This window comes from Hyla sarda, chromosome 9, assembly GCF_029499605.1.
Source record: "Hyla sarda isolate aHylSar1 chromosome 9, aHylSar1.hap1, whole genome shotgun sequence".
Lineage (NCBI taxonomy): Eukaryota > Metazoa > Chordata > Amphibia > Anura > Hylidae > Hyla > Hyla sarda.
In genome coordinates this window covers 175,377,757-175,391,014 of record NC_079197.1, presented here as the reverse complement: position 1 = coordinate 175,391,014, position 13,258 = coordinate 175,377,757, and the positions used below count along the sequence as shown (strand labels likewise).

Sequence of the window (13,258 nt, the reverse complement as noted above, 5' to 3'; positions counted from 1 at the left end):
TGTGACTCCTTCCCTCACGGCTGTGACTCCTTCCCTCACGGCTGTGACTCCTTCCCTCACGGCTGTGACTCCTTCCCCTCACGGCTGTGACTCCTTCCCCTCACGGCTGTGACTCCTTCCCCTCACGGCTGTGACTCCTTCCCCTCACGGCTGTGACTCCTTCCCCTCGCGGCTGTGACTCCTTCCCCTCGCGGCTGTGACTCCTTCCCCTCGCGGCTGTGACTCCTTCCCCTCGCGGCTGTGACTCCTTCCCCTCGCGGCTGTGACTCCTTCCCCTCGCGGCTGTGACTCCTTCCCCTCGCGGCTGTGACTCCTTCCCCTCGCGGCTGTGACTCCTTCCCCTCGCGGCTGTGACTCCTTCCCCTCGCGGCTGTGACTCCTTCCCCTCGCGGCTGTGACTCCTTCCCCTCGCGGCTGTGACTCCTTCCCCTCGCGGCTGTGACTCCTTCCCCTCGCGGCTGTGACTCCTTCCCCTCGCGGCTGTGACTCCTTCCCCTCGCGGCTGTGACTCCTTCCCCTCGCGGCTGTGACTCCTTCCCCTCGCGGCTGTGACTCCTTCCCCTCGCGGCTGTGACTCCTTCCCCTCGCGGCTGTGACTCCTTCCCCTCGCGGCTGTGACTCCTTCCCCTCGCGGCTGTGACTCCTTCCCCTCGCTGCTGTGACTCCTTCCCCTCGCGGCTGTGACTCCTTCCCCTCACGGCTGTGACTCCTTCCCCTCACGGCTGTGACTCCTTCCCCTCACGGCTGTGACTCCTTCCCCTCACGGCTGTGACTCCTTCCCCTCACGGCTGTGACTCCTTCCCCTCACGGCTGTGACTCCTTCCCCTCACGGCTGTGACTCCTTCCCCTCACGGCTGTGACTCCTTCCCCTCACGGCTGTGACTCCTTCCCCTCACGGCTGTGACTCCTTCCCCTCACGGCTGTGACTCCTTCCCCTCACGGCTGTGACTCCTTCCCCTCACGGCTGTGACTCCTTCTCCCCCATCGACGCGACTCCTCTTCCTTATTGTGCCACCTTTATTGTGGTCCCTCCCCTTCCCCCATGTGCCGTAGTGTCCTTGGGGTCTCTTCTCTCCATACTCTGATTTCCGGCTAATCTTCTGTTCATACACGGCAGACATTCTAGACAAGCGAGAGCTGCACTGTAAAGCCTGAGGGGTGAAACCAATGTTCCCAAGTGTTGTAGATTTGTGGGATGTGATCACGACCATAGAGACAAGTGATTCATTATATTCAGCATTTGATCCGTCCACATCCTAACTATTTCTCTGCCTTGTTTTCAGGATAAGGTGGTTGCTGTTCAGTTCTGTAATAATGGAGACCGGTGAGTGTCTGCGACATAGGAAAGAGCCATGTGATCCCCAAATGTATAAATGTGTCTGCCTCCCTTTTGTACTGATACTGAATTGTACTGCAGAGCTGTACTCACTATTCTGCTGGTGAGATCACTGTGTACATACATTACTTATCCTGTACTGATCCTGAGTTATATCCTGTATTATACTCCAGAGCTGTACTCACTATTCTGCTGGTGAGGTCACTGTGTACATACATTACATTACTTATCCTGTACTGATCCTGAGTTATATCCTGTATTATACTCCAGGGCTGTACTCACTATTTTGCTGGTGAGGTCACTGTATACAAACATTACTTATCCTGTACTGATCCTGAGTTTATCCTGTATTATACTCCAGAGCTGTACTCACTATTCTGCTGGTGAGATCACTGTGTACATACATTACATTACTTATTCTGTACTGATCCTGAGTTATATCCTGTATTATACTCCAGAGCTGTACTCACTATTCTGCTGGTGAGGTCACTGTGTACACACATTACATTACTTATCCTGTACTGATCCTGTGTTATATCCTGTATTATACTCCAGCGCTGTACTCACTATTCTGCTGGTGAGGTCACTGTGTACATACATTACATTACTTATCCTGTACTGATCCTGAGTTATATCCTGTATTATACCCCAGAGCTGTACTCACTATTCTTCTGGTGAGGTCACTGTATATATACATTACATTACTTATCCTGTACTGATCCTGAGTTATATCCTGTATTATACTCCAGAGCTATACTCACTATTCTGCTGGTGAGGTCACTGTGTACATACATTACATTACTTATCCTGTACTGATCCTGAGTTATATCCTGTATTATACTCCAGAGCTGTACTCACTATTTTGCTGGTGAGGTCACTGTATACATACATTACATTACTTATCATGTACTGATCCTGAGTTATATCCTGTATTATACTCCAGAGCTGTACTCACTATTCTGCTGGTGAGGTCACTGTGTACATACATTACATTACTTATCCTGTACTGATCCTGAGTTATATCCTGTATTATACTCCAGAGCTGTACTCACTATTCTTCTGGTGAGGTCACTGTATATATACATTACATTACTTATCCTGTACTGATCCTGAGTTATATCCTGTATTATACTCCAGAGCTGTACTCACTATTCTGCTGGTGAGGTCACTGTGTACATACATTACATTACTTATCCTGTACTGATCCTGAGTTATATCCATTATTATACTCCAGAGCTGTACTCACTATTCTGCTGGTGGGGTCACTGTGTACATACATTACATTACTTATCCTGTACTGATCCTGAGTTATATCCTGTATTATACCCCAGAGCTGTACTCACTATTCTGCTGGTGAGGTCACTGTGTACATACATTACATTACTTATCCTGTACTGATCCTGAGTTATATCCTGTATTATACTCCAGAGCTGTACTCACTATTCTGCTGGTGAGATCACTGTGTACATACATTACATTACTTATCCTGTACTGATCCTGAGTTATATCCTGTATTATACTCCAGAGCTGTACTCACTATTCTGCTGGTGAGGTCACTGTGTACATATGATGAGGGGGGGGGGGGGGGTCATCCTCTGTGTATACTGTATGTATGATGAGGGGGGATCATCCTCTGTGTATACTGTATGTATGATGAGGGGGGATCATCCTCTGTGTATACTGTATGTATGATGAGGGGGGTCATCCTCTGTGTATTATGTATCTATGATGAGGGGGGTCATCCTCTGTGTATACTGTATGTATGATGAGGGGGTCATCCTCTGTGTATACTGTATGTATGATGAGGGGGGTCATCCTCTGTATATACTGTATGTATGATGAGGGGGGTCATCCTCTGTATATACTGTATGTATGATGATGGGGTCGTCCACTGTATGTATGATGAGGGGGGTCATCCTCTGTGTATATACTGTATGTATGATGAGGGGGGTCATCCTCTGTGTATATACTGTATGTATGATGAGGGGGTCATCCTCTGTGTATATACTGTATGTATGATGAGGGGGGTCATCCTCTGTATATACTGTATGTATGATGAGGGGGGTCATCCTCTGTATATATACTGTATGTATGATGAGGGGGTTATCCTCTGTGTATTATGTATGTATGATGAGGGGGGTCATCCTCTGTATATACTGTATGTATGATGAGGGGGGTCATCCTCTGTGTATACTGTATGTATGATGAGGGGGGTCATCCTCTGTGTATACTGTATGTATGATGAGGGGGGGTCATCCTCTGTGTATATTGTATGTATGATGAGGGGGTCATCCTCTGTGTATACTGTATGTATGATGAGGGGGGTCATCCTCTGTGTATACTGTATGTATGATGAGGGGGGGTCATCCTCTGTGTATATTGTATGTATGATGAGGGGGTCATCCTCTGTGTATACTGTATGTATGATGAGGGGGGTCATCCTCTGTATATACTGTATGTATGATGATGGGGTCGTCCACTGTATGTATGATGACTCGAGGCATTTGGCTTGCACTCATATATCTCTGTTCCTTCTCCTGTAGCTTGAGCTTCGTCAGCGGCAGCAGAGATGGGACGGCGCGGCTCTGGCGGTATCAGCAGCAGGAGTGGAGGATGATTGTGCTGGACATGAGCACCAGGATGAGCGAGTAAGAGGGAGCGCTGCTCTGGAGGCCATACTGCAGACAGTGGAGATGCCTCAGATCATCAGTCTGTGCTTTATATTCACAGGAACAACTTGTCCAGTCCAGAGGATAAAGGGACCAAGCTGAAGGTGACCATGGTGGCCTGGGACCGCTCCGACACCACAGTCATCACCGCTGTCAACAACTTCATGCTGAAAGTGTGGAACTCCCACAGCGGGCAGCTGCTGCACGTCTTATCAGTGAGTGATGGGGCCGACGTATGGAACACGTTCCCTCAGGTCTTCACCATTTACAAGTGTTTGTCATGGCAGCCAGAGGCCTTCTGAAGGCCTGAGAACCTGGCCAAACCGGAGTAAAAAGAACATGGTTCAAGCAGACAATCATACATTCCCCCTATATACAATCATACATTCCCCCTATATACAATCATACATTCCCCCTATATACAATCATACACTCCCCCTATATACAATCATACATTCCCCCTATATACAATCATACATTCCCCCTAAATACAATCATACATTCCCCCTATATACAATCATACATTCCCCCTATATATACAATCATACATTCCCCCTATATATACAATCATACATTCCCCCTATATATACAATCATACATTCCCCCTATATATATAATCATACATTCCCCCTATATACAATCATACATTCCCCCTATATACAATCATACATTCCCCCTATATACAATCATACACTCCCCCTATATACAATCATACATTCCCCCTATATACAATCATACATTCCCCCTAAATACAATCATACATTCCCCCTATATACAATCATACATCCCCCCTATATACAATCATACATTCCCCCTATATATACAATCATACATTCCCCCTATATATACAATCATACATTCCCCCTATATATACAATCATACATTCCCCCTATATATATAATCATACATTCCCCCTATATACAATCATACATTCCCCCTATATACAATCATACATTCCCCCTATATACAATCATACATTCCCCCTATATACAATCATACATTCCCCCTATATACAATCATACATTTCCCCCTATATATACAATCATACATTCCCCCTATATATACAATCATACATTCCCCCTGTGTATACAATCATACATTCCCCCTATATATACAATCATACATTCCCCCTATATATACAATCATACATTCCCCCTATATATACAATCATACATTCCCCTATATACCATCATACATTCCCCTATATACCATCATACATTCCCCCTATATACCATCATACATTCCCCCTATATACAATCATACATTCCCCCTATATACAATCATACATTCCCCCTATATACAATCATACATCCCCCCCTATATACAATCATACATTCCCCCTATATATACAATCATACATTCCCCCTATATATACCATCATACATTCCCCCTATATATACCATCATACATTCCCCCTATATATACAATCATACATTCCCCCTATATACAATCATACATTCCCCCTATATACAATCATACATCCCCCCCTATATACAATCATACACTCCCCCTATATACAATCATACATTCCCCCTATATATACAATCATACATTCCCCCTATATATACAATCATACATTCCCCCTATATATACCATCATACATTCCCCCTATATATACCATCATACATTCCCCCCTGTATATACAATCATACATTCCCTCCTGTATATACAATCATACATTCCCCCCTGTATATACAATCATACATTCCCCCCTGTATATACAATCATACATTCCCCCCTGTATATACAATCATACATTCCCCCCTGTATATACAATCATACATTCCCCCTATATATACAATCATACATTCCCCCCTATATACAATCGTACATTCCCCCCTATATACAATCGTACATTCCCCCCTATATATACAATCGTACATTCCCCCCTATATATACAATCATACATTCCCCCCTATATATACAATCATACATTCCCCCCTATATACAATCATACATCCCCCCCCTATATATATATACAATCATACATTCCCCCTATATATACAATCATACATTCCCCCCTATATATACAATCATACATTCCCCCCTATATATACACAATCATACATTCCCCCCTATATATACACAATCATACATTCCCCCTATATATACAATCATACATTCCCCCCTATATATACAATCATACATTCCCCCCTATATATACAATCATACATTCCCCCCTATATATACAATCATACATTCCCCCTATATATACAATCATACATTCCCCCTATATATACAATCATACATTCCCCCTATATATACAATCATACATTCCCCCTATATATACAATCATACATTCCCCCTATATATACAATCATACATTCCCCCTATATATACAATCATACATTCCCCCTATATACAATCATACATTCCCCCTATATATACAATCATACATTCTCCCCTATATACAATCATACATTCTCCCCTATATACAATCATACATTCCCCCCTATATATATATACAATCATACATTCCCCCCTATATATATACAATCATACATTCCCCCCTATATATACAATCATACATTCCCCCTATATATACCATCATACATTCCCCCTATATATACCATCATACATTCCCCCTATATATACAATCATACATTCCCCCTATATATACAATCATACATTCCCCCCTATATATACAATCATACATTCCCCCCTATATATATATACAATCATACATTCCCCCCTATATATATATACAATCATACATTCCCCCCTATATATACAATCATACATTCCCCCTATATATACAATCATACATTCCCCCTATATATACAATCATACATTCCCCCTATATATACAATCATACATTCCCCCCCATATATACAATCATACATTCCCCCCCATATATACAATCATACATTCCCCCCTATATATACAATCATACATTCCCCCTATATATACAATCATACATTCCCCCTATATATACAATCATACATTCCCCCCCATATATACAATCATACATTCCCCCCCATATATACAATCATACATTCCCCCCCCTATATACAATCATACATCCCCCCCCGATCCTTTTTTGGTAATATGAAGGGTGTCCTTTTAAAAAGTACAATTGGTCTCCTAGAAAACAAGCCCTTATATGGCTCTATAGGTGGAAGATCGCTGACGGGGAGAGAAAGGGTTAATAATGATGAACCAATGGGGAATGAGTGTCGTGATGTCTCCTCCGCAGGGTCATGATGATGAGGTGTTCGTCCTGGAAGCGCACCCCTTCGACTCCAGGATCCTCCTCTCCGCCGGCCATGATGGCAACATATTTGTCTGGGACCTGGAGAAAGGAACAAAGATCCGGAATTATTTCAACATGGTAAGAGATGAGATTATAGATAAAAATATTAACCATCGCATGTTCAGGGATCCGTGCAATGTAAAGTATAGGACAGTGGTCTACAACCTGCGGACCTCCAGATGTTGCAAAACTACAACACCCAGCATGCCCGGACAGCCGTAGGCTGTCCGGGCATGCTCGGTGTTGTAGTTTTGCAACATCTGGAGGTCCGCAGGTTGTAGACCACTGTTAGAGGAAGTTGTACTCACGTGTCCCCGCCGCTCCGGACCCGTCACCTTTCGTCACCGCTGCCCTGGATGTCGCCGTCCATCACTGTCGCCGCATCCACGAGGTGTCCCCGACGCTCCTATTGGATGACGGGACGGCGTGCGCAGCGACGTGATGACGACGATGAAGAGCACTGACGATGCAGGGGATCCCGAAGAGGACGCGCCGGAGCCCCGAGGACAGGTAAGTGATCGTCAGCGGAGCACACGGGGCACCGTAAACGGCTATCCGGCGGCAGCTGAAGCAGTCTGCGCTGCAGGATAGCCATTTATGCGATGGCGCCGACATACAAAAGCATCGTATGTTGATGCTGCCTTCACCATGTGATGGCCTCTGAGAGGGATCGTATGCTGAAATGATCGTATGTCGGGGCCATCGTAGGTCGAGGGGTCACTGTGTGTGTATATATGTGTGTATATGTGTGTGTGTGTGTGTGTGTGTATATATATATGGCGTGAAATCTGGCTTGGCATTACATCCCAATCAGTTTCTAAAATTCCATAACTGGAGCTAAAACTGATGTTTAGGGAATACTGCTACCTGTGGAGGTCATGTGATGAGCTGATTTGCATATTCCTTTTCCCAGAAACGACTGCTAATGGCATCATTGGAATCTCCATACACCAGAAGTGGTGCCTCTCCCTAAGGAGGATACTTATCCCCTGTACATATACAGTGTGTGTAGATGTATAGAGAGAGAGATATTATATTTAGATAGAGATAAATATATATAGATAAGCCGATGGTTGTCCGGGCGTGCTGGGAGTTGTAGTTTTGCAACAGCTGGAGCCACATTGTTTGAGGACCACTGGTGTAGACATCCCCTTACCCTGCCGTCTCTGTCCTGGGATCACTACTACTACTACTACACTGTAATGTTCTTCTGTATTTCAGATTGAAGGTCAGGGACACGGCGCGGTGTTTGACTGCAAGTTCTCGCCCGATGGGCAGCACTTTGCCTGCACGGACTCCCATGGGCACCTCTTGTTGTTTGGTTTTGGGTGCAGTAAAGCTTATGAGAAGGTGAGTGATTCCCCGGCAGGAGAGGTCAGGGGAGCCCCCCCCCGTCTCTCTTTACCTCTATTGACCTGTGTCTTTATCCGGTGCAGATCCCCGAGCAGATGTTCTTCCACACGGACTTCAGACCACTAATCCGAGACACCAATAACTATGTTCTGGATGAACAGACGCAGCAGGCCCCGCACCTTATGCCGCCACCATTTCTGGTGGACGTCGATGGAAATCCACACCCTACCCGCCTACAGCGCCTTGTACCGGGGAGGGAGAACTGCAAAGACGAACAACTGATCCCTCAGCTCGGATACGTATCCAATGGTAACAATCCTCGTGGTCTGTGCTTGTCAGAACCCTTCATAAGGACATGTTGGGTTCACATATTAACCCCTTTACACACAACACTATATATAATTTGTCTGCTATGTGTGTATATATATATATATATAGATAGATAGATAGATAGATAGATAGATAGATAGATAGATAGATATGAGAAGAAATTTTTGGCAGCACACGTAGAAGAGGGGGGTACACGCTGGATAACCCGGTCCCAGGTCCAAAGTAATTATGCAAAGAAGCGGCGGCACACCAATTTCCAAGTGAAAAAAATGGATGGCTTTTATTTCAACCAAACATCTATAGGAGCGACGTTTCACCTGTCTCACACAGGCATTGTCAAGCCTGTGACAATGCCTGTGTGAGACAGGCGAAACGTCGCTCCTATAGATGTTTGGTTGAAATAAAAGCCATCCATTTTTTTCACTTGGAAATTGGTGTGCCGCCGCTTCTTTGCATAGATAGATAGATAGATAGATAGATAGATTAATATTAGTGTGTGTGTTAGGGGACTATGAAGCTGGCTCAGTTGCTATTTTCATACCCGGTGAGTAGCGGCTGCTATCGGCAGCCAAGACTTATCACTAATGGTGGACATCAGTGATCACGCTTGTTCATTATTAACCATTTAGGGGTTGTGGTCAGTGCTGGTCACTGTACATAAAAGTAAGAAATGACAGGTTTCGGGGCTTATCAGGACCTCTGCAGTTGTCATGGCTAACATGGCGGCCAGAGGGCTGCTTCTTACCTCTGTGCTGCCCGATCGACAATCCTCTCATACAGGCTGCCTGCATGAGTAGGTCACTGATAGGACTGGTCAGTGCTGCGTCATTACGTAACACTCAACAGTACTAGCAATGAAATGATTGCTGTTACCGTATATACTCGAGTATAAGCCGACACGAATATAAGCCGAGGCCCCTAATTTCACCCCAAAAACCCAGGAAAAGTTATTGACTCGACTAGAAGCCTAGGGTGGGAAATACATCATCCCCCCCCCCCCCCCGTCATCATCCAGACCCCCGTCATTAACACCCTCATCATCATCCCCCCTTCATCATCATCACCTGTCATCATCCCCCCTTCATCATTACCCTGTCATCATCCCCCCTTCATCATTACCCTGTCATCATCCCCCCTTCATCATCATCACCTGTCATCATCCCCCCTTCATCATTACCCTGTCATCACCCCCCCTTCATCATTACCCTGTCATCACCCCCCCTTCATCATTACCCTGTCATCACCCCCCCTTCATCATTACCCTGTCATCACCCCCCCTTCATCATCATCACCTGTCATCATCCCCCCCCTTCATCCCCCCCTTCATCATTACCCTGTCATCATCCCCCCCTTCATCATTACCCTGTCATCATCCCCCGTTCATCATTACCCTGTCATCACCCCCCCTTCATCATTACCCTGTCATCATCCCCCGTTCATCATTACCCTGTCATCACCCCCCCCTTCATCATTACCCTGTCATCATCCCCCCCTTCATCATTACCCTGTCATCACCCCCCCCTTCATCATTACCCTGTCATCACCCCCCCTTCATCATTACCCTGTCATCACCCCCCCTTCATCATTACCCTGTCATCACCCCCCCCTTCATCATTACCCTGTCATCATCCCCCCCTTCATCATTACCCTGTCATCATCCCCCCCTTCATCATTACCCTGTCATCATCCCCCCCTTCATCATTACCCTGTCATCATCCCCCCCTTCATCATTACCCTGTCATCACCCCCCTTCATCATTACCCTGTCATCATCCCCCCCTTCATCATTACCCTGTCATCATCCCCCCTTCATCATTACCCTGTCATCATCCCCCCCCTTCATCATTACCCTGTCATCATCCCCCCCCCCTTCATCATTACCCTGTCATCATCCCCCCCCCTTCATCATTACCCTGTCATCATCCCCCCTTCATCATTACCCCTGTCATCATCCCCCCTTCATCATTACCCCTTCATCATTACCCTGTCATCATCCCCCCCTGTCATCATCCCCCCCCTTCATCATTACCCTGTCATCATCCCCCCCTTCATCATTACCCTGTCATCATCCCCCCTTCATCATTACCCTGTCATCATCCCCCCCTTCATCATTACCCCTTCATCATTACCCTGTCATCATCCCCCCCTTCATCATTACCCTGTCATCATCCCCCCCTTCATCATTACCCTGTCATCACCCCCCCCTTCATCATTACCCTGTCATCATCCCCCCCTTCATCATTACCCTGTCATCATCCCCCCCTTCATCATTACCCTGTCATCATCCCCCCCTTCATCATTACCCTGTCATCATCCCCCCCTTCATCATTACCCTGTCATCATCCCCCCCTTCATCATTACCCTGTCATCATCCCCCCCCTTCATCATCCCCCCCTTCATCATTACCCTGTCATCATCCCCCCTTCATCATTACCCTGTCATCATCCCCCCTTCATCATTACCCTGTCATCATCCCCCCTTCATCATTACCCTGTCATCATCCCCCCCTTCATCATTACCCTGTCATCATCCCCCCTTCATCATTACCCTGTCATCATCCCCCCCTTCATCATTACCCTGTCATCACCCCCCCTTCATCATTACCCTGGTCATCACCCCCCTTCATCATTACCCTGTCATCACCCCCCCCTTCATCATTACCCTGTCATCATCCCCCCCTTCATCATTACCCTGTCATCATCCCCCCCTTCATCATCCCCCCCTTCATCATTACCCTGTCATCATTACCCTGTCATCATCCCCCTGTCATCATCCCCCCTTCATCAACCCCCCCTTCATCATCCCCCCCTTCATCATCCCCCCCTTCATCATTACCCTGTCATCATCCCCCTTTCATCATTACCCTGTCATCATCCCCCCTTCATCATTACCCTGTCATCATCCCCCCTTCATCATTACCCTGTCATCACCCCCCTTCATCATTACCCTGTCATCACCCCCCCCTTCATCATTACCCTGTCATCATCCCCCCTTCATCATTACCCTGTCATCATCCCCCTGTCATCATCCCCCCCTTCATCATCCCCCCCTTCATCATCCCCCCCTTCATCACCCCCCCCTTCATCATTACCCTGTCATCACCCCCCCTTCATCATTACCCTGTCATCATCCCCCCCTTCATCATTACCCTGTCATCACCCCCCCTTCATCATTACCCTGTCATCATCCCCCCCTTCATCATTACCCTGTCATCATCCCCACCTTCATCATTACCCTGTCATCATCCCCCCCTTCATCATTACCCTGTCATCATCCCCCTTTCATCATTACCCTGTCATCACCCCCCCCCCTTCATCATTACCCTGTCATCACCCCCCCCTCATCATTACCCTGTCATCACCCCCCCCCCTTCATCATTACCCTGTCATCACCCCCCCCCCTTCATCATTACCCTGTCATCACCCCCCCTTCATCATTACCCTGTCATCATCCCCCCCTTCATCATTACCCTGTCATCATCCCCCCTTGATCATTACCCTGTCATCATCCCCCTTTCATCATTACCCTGTCATCATCCCCCCCTTCATCATTACCCTGTCATCATCCCCCCTTCATCATTACCCTGTCATCATCCCCCCTTCATCATTACCCTGTCATCATCCCCTTTCATCATTACCCTGTCATCATCCCCCCTTCATCATTACCCTGTCATCACCCCCCCCTTCATCATTACCCTGTCATCACCCCCCCTTCATCATTACCCTGTCATCATCCCCCCCTTCATCATTACCCTGTCATCATCCCCCCTTCATCATTACCCTGTCATCACCCCCCCCTTCATCATTACCCTGTCATCACCCCCCCCTTCATCATTACCCTGTCATCACCCCCCTTCATCATTAACCCTGTCATCATCCCCCCCTTCATCATTACCCTGTCATCATCCCCCCCTTCATCATCCCCCCCTTCATCATTACCCTGTCATCATCCCCCCCTTCATCATTACCCTGTCATCATCCCCCCCCTTCATCATTACCCTGTCATCATCCCCCCCTTCATCATTACCCTGTCATCATCCCCCCCTTCATCATCCCCCCCCTTCATCATTACCCTGTCATCATCCCCCCCTTCATCATTACCCTGTCATCATCCCCCCCTTCATCATTACCCTGTCATCACCCCCCCTTCATCATTACCCTGTCATCATCCCCCCTTCATCATTACCCTGTCATCATCCCCCCCTTCATCATTACCCTGTCATCACCCCCCCTTCATCATTACCCTGTCATCACCCCCCCTTCATCATTACCCTGTCATCATCCCCCCCTTCATCATTACCCTGTCATCATCCCCCCCT

The 13,258-nt window shown here is 46.8% G+C and overlaps 1 protein-coding gene across 2 annotated transcripts in view; it reads left to right on the top strand.

The window, feature by feature from the left end:
• The window catches only part of BRWD3 (bromodomain and WD repeat domain containing 3), a 64,406-nt gene that overhangs the window by 20,861 nt on the left and 30,287 nt on the right, over window positions 1-13,258 (top strand). For both annotated transcript variants that reach the window (XM_056538982.1, XM_056538981.1), the window contains exons 12-17: window positions 1,284-1,324; window positions 3,880-3,984; window positions 4,067-4,220; window positions 7,202-7,336; window positions 8,480-8,608; window positions 8,695-8,920. In XM_056538982.1, coding sequence (XP_056394957.1) covers window positions 1,284-1,324; window positions 3,880-3,984; window positions 4,067-4,220; window positions 7,202-7,336; window positions 8,480-8,608; window positions 8,695-8,920 — 790 coding nt within the window. The remainder of the gene's footprint in view (window positions 1-1,283; window positions 1,325-3,879; window positions 3,985-4,066; window positions 4,221-7,201; window positions 7,337-8,479; window positions 8,609-8,694; window positions 8,921-13,258) is intronic.